This window comes from Furipterus horrens, unplaced genomic scaffold (assembly GCF_987537825.1).
Source record: "Furipterus horrens unplaced genomic scaffold, mFurHor1.1.pri manual_scaffold_9, whole genome shotgun sequence".
Lineage (NCBI taxonomy): Eukaryota > Metazoa > Chordata > Mammalia > Chiroptera > Furipteridae > Furipterus > Furipterus horrens.
In genome coordinates, this window is record NW_028327179.1 from 9,944,920 (window position 1) to 9,968,065 (window position 23,146).

At 44.3% G+C, this 23,146-nt stretch overlaps 1 protein-coding gene across 1 annotated transcript in view; it reads right to left on the bottom strand.

The window, feature by feature from the left end:
* PLEKHA8 (pleckstrin homology domain containing A8) overlaps positions 1-23,146 on the bottom strand; it is a 43,382-nt gene that overhangs the window by 5,439 nt on the left and 14,797 nt on the right. Inside the window, exons 2-13 of the mRNA XM_090287060.1 lie at positions 21,741-21,857; positions 20,576-20,731; positions 19,093-19,217; positions 16,964-17,122; positions 15,957-15,997; positions 14,323-14,480; positions 12,348-12,504; positions 11,868-11,953; positions 7,771-7,829; positions 7,241-7,371; positions 6,567-6,637; positions 1,046-1,107 (exon numbers count right to left, since the gene is read on the bottom strand). Coding sequence (XP_090143186.1) covers positions 1,046-1,107; positions 6,567-6,637; positions 7,241-7,371; positions 7,771-7,829; positions 11,868-11,953; positions 12,348-12,504; positions 14,323-14,480; positions 15,957-15,997; positions 16,964-17,122; positions 19,093-19,217; positions 20,576-20,731; positions 21,741-21,857 — 1,322 coding nt within the window. The remainder of the gene's footprint in view (positions 1-1,045; positions 1,108-6,566; positions 6,638-7,240; positions 7,372-7,770; positions 7,830-11,867; positions 11,954-12,347; positions 12,505-14,322; positions 14,481-15,956; positions 15,998-16,963; positions 17,123-19,092; positions 19,218-20,575; positions 20,732-21,740; positions 21,858-23,146) is intronic.

Genomic DNA, 23,146 nt, shown 5'->3' on the forward strand with positions numbered 1-23,146 from the left:
AACCAGTAAAAAACACCCCCTGCAAGGCTATTTTTCATGGCTGTGCTGACTGAGGCCGACCTCCCCTGGGCGGGGGGCCACAGAATACACGCTACTGCTGCCGTGCTGGGGCCAGCGGCGCCTGCGTTTTACACACAGGCTACGGGTTTGCCCAGGGCACGGGGTTTCCCAGGTGCGTGTTCATCCAAGGCCAACGTGGGCAGGAAGGAGCGGTGCACAACAGGAGCGGGACGCGAGGATACAACACATCTTCGCAATGAAGATAATTGGGTAAGGACAGGGTTCTAGCCCTCGGTGGTGACATACCCAACTACGCTAATATTCAATGAAGTCATTCAACTAGGAAAAATAATCAAAATCTGAGAATGGACAGAGCTGAACTCAACGGGCAGCAGGGGGAGCTGAGCGTGAGGGCACACGGGCTTCCTCCCCTCCATGGTGAGCGCCGGGCGGCTTCTGTCTGCCTCTGCGCGAACACCCTGCGCTGCCTGCCTCTGCGCTGACGCCCTGCGCTGCCACCCTGCGCTGCCTGCCTCTGCGTGGCCACCTTGCGCTGCTTGTCTCTGCACTGCCACCCTGAGCCACCACCCTGCACTGACACCCCGTGCTGCCACCCTGTGCTGACACCCTGCACTGCCACTCTGCACCGACACCCTGTGCTGCCACCCTGCGCTGCCTGACTCTGCGCTGCCACCCTGAGCTACCCCCCTGTGCTGCCACCCTGACTGACACTGCGCGGCCACCTGCGCCGCCTGCCTCTGTGCCGACACCCTGCACTACCTTATAGTTTCAAAGGCAACTGCTTCGGAAGCAAATCTCCATGGATTGCTGGAACCGGATGGGCTAAAGCAGGCTCTATAAGAGTCTTCCCTGTTCCAGACACTTTTTATCACAAACATTTCCACATAGCAAAGACCTAGAGACTTAAATAAGCAACACTTGGTTCTTATTCTGGAAAACAAAGCAAACAGACACCACGCACACAAGACAAACAACACCGCGCTGCTCTGAGCATCAGAACATGAGGGCACAGAGGGTGACTTACCGCGAAAACCCCTCGGACCACCCAGCCGTGGTGCTGCCGCAAGGTTTTCCCGTAGGCGTTATCTTGAAAAAGAAGAAAAGCTCTGTGAGGGGCAATTTCATCAGAATCTCACGTGCCCGTAGGACCACGTCCTTTGCAACGTCCGCAGGAGCGTGCTCCTGCTGGACCAGGAACTGACAAAGAAGTCCACCTACAAGACCACGGACCCCAGCAGCTTTGAGTACTGCCAGTGCCGGCCCCACTTAATGGGTGCTTAGACTTCCCAAGGCTATAAAGATGGGTGAGATTATAACAAGGGTGGGGAGTGGTTCCCTGGGGCTGAAGTCTGACTTGGGGACCTTTGCTGTCACATGAAGGATTCTGAACTTCCCATCTAAGGCACAGTGGCAGTCTTATTAAAAAAATATAACTTACTGCTTTTTTTCTGATTTCCCAAGTCATGCATGCTCATTGTTAAAAATATGGAAAACACACAAAAAGGGGAACTAAAGAAACCCATAAAATCACGCCTCTCGGAGGTAACCACAGCAGGCATTCTGGGGTAGGCTCTCTCAGTCTCTTCTCCTATCCAGATAGTTTATTTTCTTCAACTAAAGTCATGATCAATCCGATTTGGAGTTATGGTACAGAAGTGACAAGGTGAGACTCTCGTTTCTTTTTGGTGCACAGCAAATGTAGCCGCCCCAGTCCCTGCACCCCCAACTCCAAAGCCCCTGACTGGACAAGCTGCCTGTTTATGAGGGCTCCGGATCCAGCGCTGTCCAGCCTCAGGGACCTCCTACCTTTCCCACACTTTGCCATGTCAGCCAGCCACTCACAAAAGCACGGAGACCTTTCTCCACGCCCCGCTTCTACAGGGCAGCCGGAAAACAGGGGTGCTGGGGGTCTCAACAGCGTGGGTGGGTGGGTGGCCTGGTCTAAGGAAGAGGGAGTGATTGTGAGGCAGCCCAATGTGTGTCCCCCACTTGGCCCTTCTAGGTGGCAGCTACTCCTTATTGTGTCTGCACCTTGCCAGAGAGCCCCACTGGGAAAAATGTGGGCCAGGGGGTCTAACGGGAGGAGATGGTGTCGGAGAATTTGCGCTGATACTGACTTAGGCCCAGCAAGACCACTGCTACAATTCAACACCAACCAATAAAATTAAACTCTTAAAAAAAAAAAGAATTGCCCAAAGTCCTCAGCTGACTTCTAGAGCTGCAGATATCCCAGCGACGTGGGGCTGCATTAAACAAGATGAAGTCTAAGCCTGACCTATTTTGGTTACCCAGAGGTTAGATAATGAAATGCATTAATCTTCACGGTAATACCCATTCATTATCGTAATGCGTGTTCTATCATCTGGAAGTATTTTTAGCTTTGGAAAGACATAAATGATACCCTTCTCCCAGCTCTTTGCGACGTGTCACTTCCTCAGAGACCGAGTCAAAATTTCTGAGCAGGAAGCCTGGACAGTCACCTTGCCCAGTTCTCTTCCTTTACAAATGAAGAAACAGGAAAGCCAGAGAGATAGTGACTTGCCCAAGGTCACAAAGGTAAGAGCAATGAGAACCTGGGCCATTCTTGTCACATTAAACCATTCTGCCAAAAAAACTAATGTTTATCCTTTGGGAAACAAAATAACAAAAATGAAAAAGGTGCCTTTTCCAGCCATTTCCTAAAAGAATGTGGACCTTATTCTGTTTATGTAAACAATATAAATGTGATTTCTTTACTGGTAACTCAGAAACTTGCTATGCAGTATTCAGAGATGATGAGAACAGCCTTTCCATTACTGCTAGGGGACAACTCTTCTGTCCAGAAACTGAGCATATGAGATAGTGTTTCTCTGTCATAAATCCATAATGGGTAAGAATCTGTAAAATTACTCTGGTTGTAGTGAAGACATATCCTGGCTGGTTTGGCTCAGTGGATTGAGCGTCGGCCTGCGAGCTAAGTGTCGCTGGTTCGATCTTCCAGTCAGGGCACATCAGAGAAGGAAAACTCTGATTCCAAAAAACCTCCGCTGCCTTGCGGCATACCTCTTCAGGGGAAAGGCTAAGGGAGTAAACTCCGACAGAAAATCCGGAGCCAGAGTCCCTAAGGCGGTTTGACATTGTAGTCAACACCGGCAACTCCTGCGGCGCACCTGAAGCCAAGCTGTATTGACTCCGTCTTTCCCTTGGATCCTTCAGCTGCGAAGAGAGGGGGGGTCTGCTGCATGGGCAACAGCAGACCCTCCATATCACCCTGCCCAGGCTCTGTAGCTTCAGCTTCACTGGAGAGGACACTCCAGCGTCATCGCAAGATGTCGATTCAACACGGGAGGAGACAGATACCGTGTCACTCCCGAGTCGGACTGCACAGCCATTCTCGGCGGTGCAGATAGACTCTTAAGAAGCTACACCATCGTCTCTCGAGATGGACGGCTGCCGACGGAGTGAAGACAAAGAAGAAATGCAAATCTAAGTTTTAAGACTGAGCGTAGGAGGTAAATATCAGAGCCAGGGAAGGTAGAACCAAGCCTTCTCTGAGCTCAGGAAATAGCAACCATCACCTCGGTTGTGCAGATGAGCTAAACTAGGCGGTCCTTAGGGAAGAACTGGGAGCCCGGGAAGGTTTGAAAGTAAATAAGCAGTGAATGAACATGAAAACTCATACAGAGAAAGGAAGAATATGTATAATATCACACCATGTATATGAGTTTCACATGTGCACTAAAATACTAGATACTGTTTATGGACATAATGAATAGGTAGTAAAAGTATAAAAACATGCATTATATAATGACCAACAATAAATTCTGGATGGTGATCTTTTCTGGAAAATGAGAGTAGTCATGGGGTCAAAGGGGCGGCACATGGGTACTGTACTGAACTATTTTTATATTTGCTGAAGTGGTAGGTACTTGTTATAAGTATAAAATACTTAAAAATACTTGAGCTGCTAGGAAAATACCCTCTGAATTCTTTATAGCACTAAGCTTCAGGCCAAATGAATTGTCTAGAGAAAAGTCAACTCAATAACCAGTGGCCAGAGGGGAGACAAGCACCCAGACACAGCCTTTGTGACCTCAGGCACTATCAGGACGAGGACTTGTTCTGTGACATGCTGTGAGCAGTTTCCGAGCAAGCACAACTTCAGTCATGTGTCACAGGATTTTCAGAATAATTAGTCAAGTTATAATTTGACACTAAGTATCTCTGATTACAAGTTCGGACGCTCTCACATAGCTCTCCTCGTCCATGAAAGCCTTTCATGTTAAATACATAACGGAGCACATGGATGCTCTTGGTGGGGTTAATATTTACCTGACATTTATGGGATCATTCCGAGGTGAGGGATGCGGCATTGTGCTATTCTGGGCTGAGGGGACAGCGCAGAGCACGTAACATTTAGTACAATGGTGCGTGAAATGCCAGAGCAACCTTTCTTCCTTCCTCTTACGAGGGTGCTCTCCACAAGCTCTTTGAGATGGCATCTGCGAAGGGCGGGGGTCAGCTACAGGCTGGACCATTAAATATATCTGCCTTGTGGAGCCAACTCTTTTCTTAGAGTGACCTCTAGAGAATGTCACAGGACACTAGGAGTTCGAAGCAGCTCTTGGCATAAGACCACCCTCCAAACTCCCCTCTAATCGTCATTATGGGGAGTCCACGTGATGGCTCAAATACAAAGGGGCACCAGGATAAAGTCCAAGGCTTCCCCCCAGACGCTGGGAACTTATTCTAGGTTACAGACCTGCAGCAATACGATGACGGTCTGTGCGTTTTCCAGGGAGTTAACAGATGCCAAGGCTTCCATCACGTGACAGGCCCCTGCTCGAATCTAACACATTCTGCATTTCCTGCAGGTGGAGGGATCTTCCTCCCAGGGTGAAATCTCCATACTCTGAATTTTCTGGCTTGGCACCTGAGCTTTAAAAACCTTCCATTTCTGATCTGGGACAAATAAACTCCATTTCCTGGCAGGTTATCAGCTTCATGTATCACAATGATAAGAATATAAGTGATGATAGAAGCTAATCTCTATGAAGTGCTTCTTATGTACCCCTTTTCTAATCTTTTCACATGCACGGACCTGTTTAATCTTTACAGCAACTTTGTTAGGAAAACTGCATCGTCGTTCCCATTTTGTAGGTGAGGAAACTGAGAAACAGAAAGGTTAAGTGCACTAACAAAAGGCACGACGCTATTAAGTGCTGGGGTCTAGCAAGCCCATGGCCTTCACCGATCCATAGATACTGGTCAGGGCGGGAACAGTTATGGTGAATATACTTCTGGTGCGGATATCAGGACACACAGGGGAGAACATAACTGAGACTGTCCTGGGAACTCACGGATGTATGAGAAACCCAAAAATGCAGGTAGCCCCGGGATGGTGGAGATTTTGTCGGGCAATGAGGGCCCTGGAGGCAGAAGCCCCACAGTGACCCTGGTTCAAGCTCTTTGTGGTCCTAGCATGTATGTTAGTCTTTCAGAATTCTGGTTACCTAACCTGTAAAAATGGACTGATGGGAGGATGAAGTTGCCTACATTCTTCATGAAGTGTTACAGAAATACCAGCTTTTACTGTTTCATGGCACATCAGCAAGTTTCTAGACAGAAAAGCCTGGGCAAATAATATGGGGGCAGAATCCCTCAGGCCTCCTGGCCCAGAGGGAGGACTAACAGAAGGGGGTAAGGTCACCCTGACACTGAAAAAATGCTGCAGTGAGCATTGGCTCCCCCCCACGCCACAGAGGCATCCAGTTCGGTCATTTCACTATGGACCATCATGGCTACTTAGTGCTTGACCACGTGCTGCTTCTCTGCACCATAATAATGCAAGACTTCAAATAATACAGAACTTCACGCCCACCCCCACCCCCGCCCCCGTGCCTCAGGGCCCATGCTGGAAGGATTTCCCATAAGTCAAGAGTGAGAGCTCAGCCACTCTGTTAGGAGCACTATGAGGATGCTTCCAACTCTTTTAACGTTTTTAAAACTGGCCCGACAGATACATGGATCAATCCATCTAGCCAGCCACCTACCCAGAGCTGATTAAGCACCATGTTCTAGTCCTTCGACCCAGGCTTTGACCTCAGTCCCAGCTCTACCACTACCACAAAGGGGTGCACGGCCAAGAGAGGAGCCCAAGATTCATCTCACTCCAGAGCAAATTCCCAGGGTTCCCCACCCCCTCCAAAACTAGCTTCTCTTTGGATATTTCAGAGGACAGTACTATATTTCAAGATTAATTTAGGAAGAACTGACTTCTTGGAAATATTAGGTTTTCCTATTAAGAGATGGCTCTCCATTAATTTAGCTCTTCTTTAAGATACACTGATTTTTAATAAGTTAGACCTAGATCACCAGGTGACTATTTCGTACATTCTTTTAAAACAAAGCATATAAGAAAGAAACAATGACTAATGATGAACAAAAAAAGGAAACAAAGTCAAATCCTGAAAAGCAGAAACCTCCCCCCCACCCTGTCTCTTCCTCCAGGGGTCTCCATTCCACATCCTGTTCAATTGGTCGATCAAAAGGTCAGTAACACTTACTCAGTGCTGTCTGGATATCCTTTTCTCCATTTTTCACTTCCGTTAAAAATCCTTTCAAAAATTTAAGACCTCTAAAAACAAAAAAGCAGGAAGAAATATTAGTTTCAAAACTCACTTCTGTGACACGAGCAGAAAGAAATGGCCGACCTCAGCGTCTTCTCCAACAATACCTGGGGCACAGCAGTGAACAGGTGAAGCCAGTGGCAGCCCTTTCTGTGCTTCTTCCCTGTCTCCTCCCCCTCGCTTGCTCTGGCCCTTCTCATCCCCTACGGCTTAATAGTGGTTTTCAAAACGTGGTCCCCTGGGACCTCAGCTTCAGCATCACCGGTTATTTGCCAAAACGGAAAATTCTGGGACACACTCCAGACTTACTGAATCAGAAACTCTGGTTTGGGGTGGAGCCACTACCTTTTAACAAGCCCTCCAGGTGACCGGGATGTCCCTAAAGTTTGTGATCCATTGACCGAAAACAAAACCAGTCAACTTTATCATGCTTTAACCTTCCCTATACTATTAACAATGTTTATCACCATCCAGAGGGAGGCAGAAAAACAAAAAAGTGGTGCTCTCCTCATTAGAGCCTCCAGAAAAGGCCATGCAAGTAGGTTAGGTCCTTGGCTCCGCGGTCCCGTTTCCGTAGCAATGGTTCTGCTGAATTTCCACGGCAGCCTCACCTCTTCAGCCACAAGAGGGCTTCGGTAGCCGAGTTCCTGACCTGGGCGACATCGGCCTCCAACTCGTGCAGCACGATCTTCTGCAGGGTGGCGAACTTCTCCTTGTTGGTTATGTACTTCTGATTCACCTTCTGCAGGGAAAGCAGGGAGACAGTCTAAGTTCAAAATGCGAAAGCGACCAAACAAATCAGTACAGTAACTGCCTTCTAAGTCTGCCCAGCAGGCCTCTAAGGACTCAAAATAAATGTGGCCTCTGTGACTTTCTTCCTTATGTTTGCAAGGCAGTGTTATTTTTTTGTTTGAGAATTCTTGCGAGGCTTATGCTACAATTAAATGGTTGGTTCTCGGGGCTTTAAAGTAGTCTTTTTAAAGTGTTTTTTTCTGCCCCAGAAGTTTTCTCACAGCCATCCTATATTTCTGTACTTTTTATTCTGAGATCAAACTTGACGATCATTTGTTTCTGAATGAGATGTCATGCAACTATTCCCTCCAAGTATACAGTTTCCCCAGAAACAAGCTAGCAGATTCACCTTAATATTTCCAACAAGATCCATTTTAACAGGAGCAAACACCGTAGGGCCAAGTTTGTCTAAAAGAAAACATTAAAAATATCTTTGAAAAAGCTTTTTATTTTTTTTCAAGTGGAAAATATTTTTTATAATAACAATAAATTTAGCAGGTTCCACCACCACCAAAAAGAGAGACCTTTTATTTTTTGCCTTTAAGTCGTTTTCTAAACATAAGCTTCAAAGGCTTCTAGGACACTACCCTGAGGTGAGTAACTATAACAAGGTCCTAAATCGCAGGTGAGGATAGTCTTATATAGACTCAGAATACATATTGCAATCCTTAGGACTGTGCTATCCAGTAGGATAGCCATTGTATTTGTGGCCACTCAATGCTCACAATGAGCTAGTCCAAACTAAAAGGTACTATGTGTAAGATACATACCAGAGTTCAAAGGTTTAGTACCAAAGAAGAATGCGAAATATCTCATTAATGGTTTTTTTATATTGATTACATATTGAGATATTTTGAATATTTGAGATTAGATAAAATAAATTATAAAAATTAGTTTTATGTTTTGTTTTACTATTTTATATACCTTCTAGAAAATTTAAAACTATATATGTGGTTTCAATATGTCTGTTGAACAAGAACAACTAAAAATATAACACAAACAGGTATAGCTAAAATGCCAAAAGAGAATATATAATTAAATTCTAAAAAATATTTGATAGATCAAAAAAAAAAAAAAAAAAAAAAAGGCATGAACAAAGCTAGGTAGCTGAAAAGCCAAAGAGGAAATAAAATGGAATACTATAAAATAACATTAATTGGCTAGAAGTCAAGAAAAGGTAAAAAAAAAGGAACCAAAAACAGAGAGGACAAATATTGGTTTGGCCAGAAAGTTCATTTAATTTTTTCCATATGTGGCTCTAGTAGTGCTTACTTCATTCAGAACAATTTTGTTAGATTGTATTGTGATAGCTGTCACATCAGTGTGCATTTAAAAAAAACTTCAAAATTTGTGAATTTTTGTGCAGCCATTTTAATAATGAAGATGGAAGAAGGTACAAAAGATTTTTGGCATATCATGCTTTATTATTTCAAGAAAGGTAAAAATGCAACTGAATGCAAAAATAAAATTGTGCAGTGTATGGAGAAGGTGCTGTGACTGACAGATCATGTCAAAGTGGTTTGGAAAGTTTCTTGCCACTACTGACATTTTGGCCAAAGGGGCTGCCTTATGTATTGGAAGATGGTTAGTTAGCAGCACCCCTGGCCTCTTCCCACTAGAAGCCAATAGTGGGAGACAGCTAACATACTCAAAATATCCAAATCAATAGTTATTGGTGAAAATGAAAAATGTGTTTACAGAAAAAAACTAAATGGACTTTTTGGACAACCCAAAAGAAAATAAATAATAAGACAGTAGATTTATTTGCACCCAAGTAATTAATTGCATTAACAAAGTACAGGAAAAAGAAACATAATTATTTCAATAGATACAGAAAATATGTTTTTAAATTAACTCATTCATGATTATAAAAGCTCATGTACAAAAGTCAATGGTATCTATATGCTATCAATGAACAACTAGAATATAAAATAGTTTTTACAATGGCATCAAAAACCATAAAAATTCTAACTTATTCCTAATAAAATATGTATAAAACCTCTACACTTAACAAATGATACAAACATTGTTGTGAAAATGACAAATGCCTGAGCGAATGGAAAGATAGAGCATGCTCAGGGATCAGAAGACTCATGATTAGAGGGAGCCATGAACACAGCTGCCCCTTGGAGATCTCAGGCATATGCCCCAGTGATTGCTTTTCTATTCTAATACAGTCTAATGATAACATCGTTTTCCAAAGACTCAATGTTTAAGATGCCAATCCCCTCCTAAAGGGCTTACAAATTCAATGTCACCTTAATCAAAACACCAACAGGCTTTTTAATAGAAACTGAAAAGTTAGAACTTATGTAAATATGCAAAGGACCTAGAATTGCCAAAGCAATCCTGAAAAAGAAGAACAAAATTGGAAGACTCATTATCTGACTTCAAGCCTTTCTGTAAAGGCACAGTAATGAGGGCACCGGCATACTGGCATTAGGAAATACAAACAGATCATTGGGACAGAAGAGAGTGTCCAGAAATAGACCCACACTTACTAGGTCAATTGATTTTCAACCAAGCTGCCAAAGTAATGAAAAAGGAAAAGAATGTTTTTTCAACAAATGGTTCTTGAACAACCAAACATAATAAGAAAAATTTAAAATAAAGAATATCAACACTTAATTTATATCATATAGAAAAAACTAATTCCAAGATGGCTAACGGATGGAAACAAAATAAAACGAATACAGAAGACAGCACAGGAGAGCACATCTTCATAACACTGGGGCTAAGCTAAGACTTCTAGGACACTGAAAGTACTAACTATAAAAGAAAGGAAACATAAATTCGATTTCATGAAATTAAAAACTTTGCCCTTCAAAAGACATGATTTAAAAATGAGCAGTAATAGTCTGGGGGAAAATATTCACAATGCATGTACCTACACTGGAATGTTACTCAGAATATATAAAGAACTCTCAGAAGTCAATAATAAAAAGAAAACTAACCAATTTTAAAAAAATGAATTAAAGATTTTCATATAATTGTACAAAAAGGTGCTTAATATCATTAGTTATCAGAGAAATGCAAACTTAAGCCACAACAAGATACCACTAAACAGTCACTGGAATGGCCAAAACCAAAACCACTAACACCATCAAGTGTTGGTAAAGAATGTGAAGCAACCACAACACACACATACTGCTGTCGGATGTGTATGACCGTGCGACCAGTCTTTTTTTTTTTTTTTTTTTTGAATAATTTAGGATTTTCATTTATTTATTTTATAATTTATTTGTTTGTTTATTTTATTTTTAGAGAGAGGGGAAAGGAGAAAGAGAGGGAAAGAAACATCACTGTGTGGTTGCCTCTCACTCGTGCCCCCAACTGGGGACCTGACGTGCAACCTAGTCATGTGCCCTGACTGGGAATCGAACCAGCGACTCTTGGCTTGCAGGCCGACACTCAATCCACTGAGCCACAGCAGCCAGGGCGCGACCAGACTTTATAAAGCTAAACATCTGAATCATCAAGTCCACTCCTTGGCAATTGGCTCAAGAGAAAGGAAAATATATGCCTACAGACATAAAGATGTTCCGAGCAATTTCTTTTATAACTGCCCCGAACAAAAACTACCCAACTGTCTATCAACGGAAGGATGAATAAATTGTTAAATTCATTTAATGGAATACTACTAAGCAATAAAAAGGAATGAACTGCTGATATTTGTAATAAGGATGAAAACATTATAGTGAGAGAAAAAGCCAGCTGCAAAAGGGTACCTAATATGATTTTATATATATGAGATTTTAGATCAGCTAAAGCTAATCGATGCTGATGAAAAGCAGTGATATGGTTGCTTCAGGCTGGGTGATCGGTTGGGAACTGACTGGCAGAGGCAACATCCTAGGGTGATGAAAACATTCTTTGTCTGACAAGGATGTATTATAGATTGCGTAAGTAGGAGCATTTGTCAAGACTCACTGAATCGTAACACGTCAGTTCTATGCAACTTATGCCTCAATTAAAAAATAAAGATGCATAAATGGGTCATGTATCAAATTTCAACACATTAGCAATTCCAGTACTACTGAGTCTATAAAAAGTAAATGTCATTTGAACTTAAATAAATTTATATGGATATTTATTTTTAATCTTTGAAAAAGTTTTAACTGGTAAAATTTTTCACATAGTACCAATGAATTTGAAGGTCTGTTCCTCAATGACTTTCACTTTCATTTTTAATTATGATTTCTAGAAAACAGAATTTCCTTGTTTTCAGTACACAACTCGGAGGTCAATATATAATCGTAGTTGAAATGAGAATATGCAATAACGCTTCAGGTCACACAGTTTTAACTGCATGTGGCTGGTGACAGAAAGAGGCGGCTAAGAAGGGTCACCTTGTTGCACACACAGTTCAGGATTCCTAACGCAAAGTTAACGACAGTGAGACAGACTCTGGGGATGAATGAATTTAGGGCAACGCAGCAATCTTACCCAATACTGGAACCACAGCGTAACACGAGGCCAAGAATGCTTCGGTGGGAATGCCACTGTCTTCCAGGAGTGCAATGTCACTGAAGCTAAGCAATTTGGTAATAAAGGGGAAAAAATGCAAACCCAACATTAGCGCTCTATGCAACTCAGGCGGTCATGAAAACAGCTGCCCCTGTGCAGGGCAAATCATTTGGTGGGATTTCACCCATATGCCCCAGCGATCATTTTTCGATTCTAATACAGTCTAATGATAACATCATTTTCCAAAGATAAGCCTTCGGAACAAGCTAAAATTTGTTCATAGAATATACTCTCACAGTCCAAGTCCTTCTCATCTACTGCTTCAGACAAGGTAACCAGGAAAGCAGGTACTTGGGTAGACCATATTCTCTATTCTGTTAGAACACCATCACCTGAAAGGAACACCAGGACTGATTTTCCAGGTTTCCAACTTCAGTGACTCTAGAGAGTATAGAATACCTGGTGTTCATGGTACTAAAGAAAGTCGGGATAACTTCTTGGCCTTCTTCCCAGTGGGATTCCGGAGAGCTACGTGAAGAGCTTGATCCAGGCTGTGCCAAGCTGCCATGATTTCCCAGGTTTTCCTCTCCATCTTCCTTCATCACTTCACCTTGGGCTGCAAAGTCAAGATAGTTATTATTAACACATTATTTATTATGAAAATTAAGATATATTTATTGCCAAACATTTCTAAAATACATAAAAGTATATATAAATAAAAATCAGTGAACTACTGTAACACACACACATATATACACATACACACACGAACAAAATTGGGTTTAAATATATGTAGATTTGTATCTTGCTTGTTTTCACCAATGTATCAAAAATGTTCTCGTTATCACTGAATGCTCTGCAAAACGTGACTCTGATGACATGTAAAGCTGCATCATGCTCATGTGGAGGGCAGTAATGTGGTTTCTAAAATTTTCCTTTTAGAGATAGCCATTGCTCATTATTAGTGTGTTCTGAATTTGCGAGTTGGCCTACTTACTAACCTTTATTTGTAATTCGAAAACCAATGCTTACAGCACTTTTGCAGTTATTTGTGGACATGTGCAGAGTGGGGAAAAATCGAGTCACCTGACATATATGTTCCCGGCTAAGGTTGAACAAGGTGACACTCTGCCTTCTTATTTCAGCTCCCATACTGCACACACTTTTTTTAGTGCCACGTTTTGTGCATTTTGTGGTTGACTTCACTGTTTAAAGGCGCCCCGAGTGCAGTGCTGCCTAGTGGTCCTTAGCACAAGAACGCTGTGACGGGCCTTATGGAGAAAATACGTGTGTTAGATAAGCTTGGTTCAGGCAGGAGTTGTAGAGCTCTTGGCCATGGGTTCAACATTACTGAATCAACAATATATATTAAATAAGGTGTCTTTAAAGTAGAAACACACAAAACAAGGTTATATATTGATCAGTCAACAAAAATACTGTCGACAGAAGCTTTGCAGGAACCTAACCTGTATTTCCCCTGGGAGCAATGTTCAGTGTTTGCTAATTCGGTGCCTGCAATGACTTTAGAGAACATATCTCCCATGAATAATGAGAACTGACTGTAGTGTCATAAAGAACATCCTTGTCCAGACATCTGTCCTTCAATCTGACTATTCCCTATGGACAAATTCCTAGAAGTAAAATTACTGGGTCACACAATAGTTCTGTTTCAAGAGAAATTGTCTATCTTTATTATTTACTCAAGGGACAAGACTTCAGTGACGTGTGGATCACTTGCCTTATAGTAACAGTTATGAAGATACATCTTCTTTCCCCCAACTTGTCTGGGAAAATAGGGTTTCTCATTTCAAGGGAAATAAGGAGGGAACTTTTTAAACTTTATTTTCAAAATATTTATTAAAATCTTATAACACAATTGAAAACTCTACCACAGTTGTCTTGGACTGATTCGAAGTGGGCTGAGCGGTTGGAGCTAATGGGATTAGTCAATCTGAAAGGGACATTGAGTGGCTTGATGAACACAGAGGCTGGGTGAGAGCCTGATAGCGGTCGGTGAATTCTGACATCCTCAGGAGGACAGAAGCCTGAACCGCCCCAACTTTACACACTCTGCAGTCCGGTATCACAGTCTAAGTTCAGAGGACTTGGAGGTTCAGAGTAGAAGGCCAGTGAAATAAATACTCCTGCTCCCTTAAGGTCAGTGCAGACCGCTGCGCTAACTACAGCCCGTGGATGTCACAGCCAAGACCAGTGAGCGGGAAAATCGCTCTTGTTTCTGCTCTTCGGCATCTGGTCAGGTGTTGACTGACAAGTGACCTGTCACCCAGCTGAACATGTCTGCAGTAGGCACCACCTAGTATGCGGTCTTGAGTACAATTCCTACCAAGTGTCTCATCATGGACAATGAATCAATGACCCCCCCCCAACATCCTATGGTTCAAAGGTTTGCTTCCGACTTTAATTTTGTTTTTACCTGTTACATTATCATCTGTATTCTCTTCACTTGATATACTGCAATCGCTCTCTGCAGATTTCAAACACAAGGGACTCTTGTTTTTCATTAGGATTTCTTCATCACCATTTATTTCCATATTTAAAGATCCATTTTCACAATTGTTTAACTCCATTTGCCTGGAAATTTTTTTTTTAAGATAAGGTCAGAAGGTCTAGTTATTTGTTCATAAACAGATTGTCCAGGTAGATCTTAGTCTAAGGGATTGGGGAAGGGTTTACACCGATGGAAAAACAAAATTGTTAAAGCAGGCCAAGTCTCCGCCCTGCTTCCAGGGCCAGTGTCTGCCAGCGATGGGAACAAGACGGTCCCCAGGCTGAAGCTGAGAAATCAAAGAGCCGTTCATGGCTCCTCGTGTGCCCCCTGCCGGGCCTGGAACTTCCTGCTCCCCACCAACAACAGGAAGAAGTCATTGACAGTTCTTTGGTGTTCAATCAGCTACCTACAGGTAGCGCATTTAGCACTTTTTGCATTTTCCTTGGCTTCTCCCTGAAAGATGTTTCTCTCCTCAGCTCTCAAAATCCTGGCCACTTCCACGTGTTTGCCTAGCAGTTACCTGTCCAGCAGCCACATGCTGTGATCAGAGTGGAACACTCCCTACAAAGCATGTGTGACTGATAAAACCCGGGAGGACAGACTACATCCCAAGGAGCTGCTGCTCTTCAGGGCAACAGAATCAAGTGGGCACCTGATTGTAAAAGGGACAAACACGACATCTTCTTATAAGTGATTAGGACCAGCGGAACTGGAACAAAAATTTTCTTCTAATAAAAATAAAGGGAAAGGGTCCAAGCTACATAATGACTCCAAGAAAGACATTTATTTTCTATAGAAATACCATACTTCAACTTAGCAATGAAAATGTATATTAAGGAAATAGCTCAAAAGAAAAAAAATCTATAAAACATTCTTAGAAATATTTAGGACGGGAGGAAAAAAATTTAACAATCAAAATGAGAACAATCCTGTACTACAGAACCAAACAACAGTACATAAAGAGGTAAACTATTAAATAATTTAAAAAGACAAATATAGAGACTAAATCAAAACATGGGAATGCTTATATCAAATCACAACTGAATAAAGACCCCACACCATAGGAACATAACTATGTAAATGTGTCCTTTTTTAAATCAAAGTAGTATTTTGAGGAAGAAATAGTTTACATTTTGATATTATGTTCTTTTTTGAACCTGTAAAGCTACCTAAGATTTTTACTTTCATGCAAAAAAAATAGCACTGTCTTTTCTGGATAAAAGCACACTTAAATCAAAGCTCAGCTCCTCCACAAGAGAGGCAGTTCCAACCCTCAGTTCACTAGAGAGATGAAAGGTTACCAGAAGTGGTGGGTCAGATTCGTAGCTGCAGCCATAGCCGAAGCCGAGAGGAAAAGCAAACACCTTCCCTGGTGGTCACTGCTGAACAGAAGGTCTGAAATCTCTTTGGGGTCACCCAAGAGAGGAAAACCAGACACTGTTCCCCTCTGGGATCATCTCAGATCATGAGAAAAACCACCAAATGACCAAAATATTCTTATCTTATCGTTTTTGGTTTTTTTTTTTAGAAGGAAGAAAAAAACAAAAAAGTTACTGTACCTTTCCAATGAATTATGAATTGGTACGATAGGATGTTTCACCTTTAAAAGAAGCAAAGAAATGAAAGTTTACATGTTAAACGTCCAACAGAGCATATTTAATGTGATCACATGTGAAACTGATAAACAGGACCATAACATACACTGCTCTAGTTTTAGAACAATCTTAGAGCCTCCCAAAAGAAGGGAGTCATTCTTCCCAACCAGCCCTTCATATTTATTCAATAAATGGTACCCAAATTTCTAAGCAAAAAGGAACATGGTTTTTTGAAGAATCTAATTATCAGAGCCAAACCCTTAGTGCTTCACTCCCTTATAATTTCAGTTATGCTCACTAAACATTAATAAATACCAAAGGTGTGAGACTCTTAAACACCGGAAGTATAAAGGTAAACAGCATGGGGTTCCTGCCTTCAGGTAATTTCACTGTAAAGTAAGATGAAAATAAAGGTAAGCAGAGATGAGGCGTTTTCAGCCCACCGTGGGGATCCAGGGAAGAAGAGATTGAATCTTGAGGGATGAATAAGAGTCACCCATGGGCAGAAAAGGGAGAGGGCATTCTTGGCCCTGGGAAATGGCACCAAGACATGGGGGAGCTACAAGCAGTTAATGCCAGCAAAAGAGGGAGTCGGGATGTGGGAAGGGACGGGGGTCCTGGCTTTAACCTGCGGACACTGAGGGAGCCGCTGAAAGATTTGGTGGGGAGGTCCGCCTGATACCGCGTGGGTGGAAATACTGTCCAGCTGCCTGGGAGAGTCAGGCTGAAGGTTAGAAGGCCACCCCAAATCTCAAGGAGGCTGAAGAGAAGAGGCTTGCTACAGAGATATATTTAGGAGGTAAAATTATATGGGGGACTGAGGGCAGATATCAAAGAGGACATAAAGGAAGTCCTCTAAAAAAGTCTTCATCGGTCACCGAAGGGTAATGGGGAACATGGCTCAGGATGTCACTGCTCCACGTTTCAACGTTCCGTTGCCCCCGCTGCAGGCCGGCCAAGCCGGCTCTCACCTTGTTGGGCCTGAGCACGGCCAGCTGCGGAGACGCGGGCGGAGTGCGGTAGAGCAGCTCAGACGTGAAGGCCGCGTTCGCAATCTGCATGCATTCTTCCAACGTCTTCAGAAAGGTATTGCACGTCGATTTCAGCAGCGTTCCCACATCAATTCCCTCCTAAGAAACAACCAGAGTGGAAGACTCCTTTACCTTCCAAAAAAGAAAAAGCCCAATTGTGGAATGGCCTTAGAGGTTTTTGTCCACAGCATAATAATAATAACACTCCCATCTATTTTGCAGGACAAATAATTACATCAGTTATTATACAAGAAAAAGCCTGGGTGGGTCTATTTGATCTTTAACCGTACGTGAGCCATACCTTCCTTCTGACCTTTCACCCTCGCCCACCACTCCAGCTGAAGGCAACAATGCTACACGCCAGCACTGTGCCAGGTGCTGGGCGCAGAGCCCTCAGGAGGTTTCCGGTCTATAGAGCTGGCAGACATGAAACAGGGAATCACAGAGACTGAAGACCAGGGGGATCAATGGAAAAACGTCTCCCATTGCCTGAGTAAAAACGAGGTTCTAAAACAGAAGCATTAGAAACCACAAATCATGCAATGCTTTGCTTTCAGAATGGGGTTTTCTGGCTTTCAGTTCGTATACGTCTAAGAGGTTTCAGCAACTGGTATTCTTTTGACCATTGAGTCATTTTTTTCTCTAAGTTATTTTACTCGTTCAGTGGGGTTTTCCTCTGGATACTGATATTAATGTGTTGATCAGAGAACTGAGGTCACATCCTGACTAGAGAGTGGAGTGACCACATCCTAGTAGTATTAAAGTCACCAGATTGGGTCCAAGATGGAGTTGCTCATGCTACGCCTCACGCCACCAAAACAACAACCTACCTAAGTCTCTGTGCTGGGCTCTCCCAGAACGACATCTCCAGCTACTGTCAGATGCCCCCGGAGGGGCAAAGCTGCTTTGGGTTGAGAATCACTCTCTAGGCCAGTGATTTTCAATCAGTGAGAGGCCAGAATCTTTAAAACACACAACATCTATCTGCCTATGTATTCAGGGGCACTGACCTCTTTTCCCTTAGATTATCAAATTAAAAAAAAGGACAATGGCCAATACAACAATAGTCACCCAGTGTGAATCAATCAAAATTATACCTATTTTTGGTGAGACTGGGAAAGAATATATATTTTTGTGTGTGCTGAGAAATTTTCATAGCTAATTGGTATGTGCCGCGAGGTGAAGAAGGTTGAAAATCAGTGTTCTAGACTATACGCATCCCAAGAACAGGACTGAAATGTTTTTCTGGTACCCATCCACCCCCTCCCTTGTCCCAGCAGCGTCTTCTACACAGTTGGCAGTTACTGAATGAACAAGAGCCCAGAAGACAGTGAAGGACAGTGAGTTAACCACCTTTATTAGGAAAACTATAAGCACATACCCTACTAGCAGCACAGTGTCTAAGAAATGTAAGGTCAAACCATGAATTATAATCTGCAGCTTCTTCTTCCTGTAGGCATTGTTTTTAGGATTATAACCTCTTTGAGACCAGAGCAGCAGACACCTGCTCTGGTCAATGTGAGCCACTCAGTACATAGCTTCACCCCAGAGAGATCTTTTAATATATATTTTCTCATGAGTGAATAACCACTGTGCTAATAAATGCTAAGAATTGCAATCCTTGCTGCTGCACGAGTGAAAAAAGCTTGTCTCCATCTCTGAAAGCCCTAGACTATATATATACTGCAGTGTCACCCGGAGGGACAGATGCGCACTGACACACACAAGGTTGACATGTTGGTGGCTACACCTAGAGAGGAGGCTCTGTTAGACAGGGAAGACTGCACTTTAAAGAGTTAGACAAGCTGGGGAGCAACATATGTCAGGACATCAGTACTAAGTGTCAAGTTCCAAACGTTAGGAATTTATCAATCCCAAATTCATTCTAGAAAGCTATATGCTTCCATATGCTGAAATGCACACATTTATTCTCTTCATTAAAGTTTATTATTTTTTTTCTCTGAAAAACAGTAAAGTCCAAGACAGTCGGGGATCACATGAGAGTACGCATCACCTATGAGCAACATCTGGTGGCGCTTCCCACGTGGCTGAGAGAAATAAGCTTTTACCTCAGAGCTGGACACACCCGTTGTGGTCACTTCCTTCGTCTTCTCCACTTGCTGAACAAGGAGGTCACAGTAGAGTCTTAGTTCCGACATTTTGGTTTTCAAGTTTTCAGTGTTTTCAGCAAACTCTAAATGACAAAATGGTGATCATGTAAGTCACGGTCAAAGCGAATAAACGATTTACTGGGTGGTATACAACACAGAGTGGAATATATAGCTTATGTCTGAGGTCAGGTGCATCAGGTGTGGGTTACGGAGAGGGGGCCGGTGCAGGCATGGCAGCAAGGAAAACAGGAAAGGACGCTCCCGGTCTGTCGAGGTCACCCATTGTTTCCTGAGCCCACGTGCTGCCTGATCATCAGGAAAGGGAGGAGACAGCATGCCTCTGATCCACGTGTGTCACAACCAGGAGCAGACACTCTGGTTTCTCGTCAGATCACATGCCTGTTTTGCTTGGACACCGGGGAGCAGAGTCCAGGGCCCGGAGGTTTAGTCTCGGTCCTACCCCAGTTTTCTGTATGTGTAGAACGGCGTCACGGCTCTCCGCCTGCTGACAGTGCTCAAAGCTGGGAACCAGTGATCGGTAACGTGCAACTACCACTAACGAGGTGGCCCATTACTGCTGAGGCCAGGGCCAGCATGCCGCCTGTCGGGACCAACGGCACCTGTGGCTCCCGTATCAGCTCGGCGCGGCAGCCACCTTGGCGACAATCGTGACCGCCTCTGTTTCCTTGCCCATGAAAATGCTGCACGTTACCACCGGATCTGAGTCAAAGCTGAGTGTCTAGAAGTTACTCCCGATTTAGCATTCAAACACACCAACGAAGAGGCTGCTTCGCTGTCTCTGCCTGAGGAGTTAGGCACATCTGCCACACGTGCCACGAGAAAGGTTTCCTGAAACACTCCGCTCTCCCCAGTACCTTCAGGGGTACACATCTGGAGCAAGTGGGCTGGCAGTAAGCCCTGGGTCTCAACCCATCCAGACAGAAGGCTGTGCCCTGTTTCTCGGACCTACTGATGTCGAGGTAATAAGCGTTAAGCAGCAGCAACCTGACAATTAAGCATCCATCCTGCCGCAGGGAAAGGGAGGGAAGGCGGGGGGTACTGCACAAAGCACCCCGATCCCAGGCTTCTCTGTACCAAAGGTGAACTCTGCCAGACTGCGTACTGTGGGGCTTCATATTATCACTAATCCATTTGGCAATGCTCCTAATGTAGGTCATTGCCTCTTTTTAAACTATCAAGAAACTGAGGATTAGAAAGATTAAGTGTCCCATGGCCAAGGTTGCAAGGCCAGGAACCTGGATTTGAATCCAGAGGTCGTCTGATGCGCTAAGAGTGAGAGAGAGACCATGGCTTAAACCCCGCTGTGTTTTGATACAAGAAGCTGGCTAGGTGGTCAGAAGCCAGATACCAAACAGGGGACCCAGAGAGGACAGTGGGTGACTCCCGAGGTTCTCAGACCAGAGGACGACCGGTAACTTGCCTTTTTCCTTCTGGGTCCTACTGTCTGTCAGGCAAGCCTTGGCTGACCCCAGCGCTACCAGCCACCGCTGTCGCTCAGCCACACTTCTGGCTTTCAGGTAGAAATACTGCTCCCCGGGGATGATCAGGTCCATGCGTGTGTTATCTACGGAGTGAACTGGGAGCAAGGCAGAGGGAGGTCAGAACCCCAGAAGAGCCAGCCCTACCTGCGGAGCCGCCACCCCGCCCAAATTCTTGAGCTCAGCTGGAGCAGGTCACTGAAGAAGGCCGACTACCCCTCCCAGCTCCTTCCCCTCATCCCAGACGCCTGCGCTGGTGAAGAGGGAAACCCCTCCAACTGGCTCCCTGGTATCACACCCGGATTTTGGCCTAAAAAAAAAAAAAATCATCCAATCCTCCTTCGGATCTTTTATCAGAACAGGGAAGGAGTCACTCTTTTGGCTTGTGTGTGTAAACTACGCTGCCCTGAGGTCCAAACGGCTTGCATGCCAGCAAGTAAGAGGGCTCTCTCTGCCTCCTTGGCTTTATTAGAAAGCGACCAAGAACACATTTCTCCTTTTCCACTTCCCTTCACAGGTCAGAGCCAAAGTGTGAGCATTCCCTCCGAGCCTTCAGAAGAAGAAACAAGCAAACCTCTCCTCTACCCACCACCCACTAGACCCCAACCCCCAGCCCCCGAGTTCCCTTCTGATCTGTTTCTCTTCTAATCTGCTTCTGAACGACATCTCGGTCTGTCTCACGATTCCCAAAACCAAGAAGTAAAGGCTACGTATAGGTCTGTTAGGTGTTCGCTTGCTTTGTTTCGAGTTAAGTGGTGGCGGTGAGGAGTCTGCGCATCTGGATTTAAACACAGGAGTGTCTGATGCTGCAGTAAAGAGATTTCAATAAGCTTCGCAAATAGCCACCGGCCCCAGGTGGGCAGGTGACTGAGGAGTGAGCAGCTGTGTGGCTGGGCCCACGGCTCTCAGTCTGTCTCTTAGCCAACCGCTTCGTAAAAGGTGGCCGCAGCTTTAGGACTTCTTGCAGAGCTTTATTTTGGGACATAACACTATGCATTTTTTTCTGTGCTATAGGAGAGGTAGAGAAAGACCAGCAGAGACCAGGGCATTTTTATTTTGGTGAGGACGGAAGGAAAAATAAGACCTGCGGCTCTCTTGGCTTCTCACCTTGAATTTCACACACCGCCATTTGGATGCTGCCTTTGCAACCTTTCCAGGCGTCTTCGGGAGAATCGTAGTAGGATAATATCCCCCCGCAGAGGAGGAACCACCGAGGCTGCCACCCTGCAGACAGAAGAGCATGGTCTCAATGGCTGCCCGTGCTTGAGGAGCCTCCCAGGACATGGGCAGAGGACCTAGCAAAGGATGCTGAGGCCCAGCACCAAGGAACGTCCATTCCTGGGGAAACTAAGGGAAAGAAGTAGGTTAGGAAAGACTTGGATGTTTGATCCCATTTTTGCAAAATTAAAGAGACCACAGAAGTATATACTTTTAGTCATATAATGTATAGAAGAAGTGTGGAAGGCTCAGCAGCAAATATTGTGATGATTCTCTAGGTGATGGGATTACTGGTGAGTTTTATTCCCCCCCCTCTATAATCGTCGTTGGCAGCCGTCCGTCTCGAGAGACGATGGTGTAGCTTCTTAAGAGTCTATCTGCACCGCCGAGAATGGCTGTGCAGTCCGACTCGGGAGTGACACGGTATCTGTCTCCTCCCGTGTTGAATCGACATCTTGCGATGACGCTGGAGTGTCCTCTCCAGTGAAGCTGAAGCTACAGAGCCTGGGCAGGGTGATATGGAGGGTCTGCTGTTGCCCATGCAGCAGACCCCCCCTCTCTTCGCAGCTGAAGGGTCCAAGGGAAAGACGGAGTCAATACAGCTTGGCTTCAGGTGCGCCGCAGGAGTTGCCGGTGTTGACTACAATGTCAAACCGCCTTAGGGACTCCGGCTCCGGATTTTCTGTCGGGGTTTACTCCCTTAGCCTTTCCCCTGAAGAGGTATGCCGCAAGGCAGCGGAGGTTTTTTGGAGTCAGAGTTTTCCTTCTCTGATGTGCCCTGACTGGAAGATCGAACCAGCGACACTTAGCTCGCAGGCCGACGCTCAATCCACTGAGCCAAACCAGCCAGGGCCCCCCCTCTATAATACAGTACTAGTAATCTGTGGTTTTCAGTTGTCTCTTGAACATTATTGTTACCACACACTTCTTCTCTTCCTCTCTGGTTAAGAAAATCATCCCAGACTTAGTTAGAGATGAGGCAAAGACTATATTGCCCTTTCAAACGGAGTGCAAACAAGCCTGCCGAGGGTCACATGACCACCAGGAAAAGAAAACTTTGCTTCACTATTTAGTACTGATCCACTAAGAGGGAGTCATCTTAAAACATGCAAGGGCTCAACTACTTTTACTTTGGAGAATTTAGGGGACAAACCCTATCTGGTCACCATAGACGCCTTACCTGGTCCCCTTACATTATATAATGTGTATGCTGGTCATACCAAACTCATCTGCTGTGTTCCTGCTTCTGGGCTTTCGCTCGAGCACGACCTTCTCCTTCCCAAATGTCCCTTCCT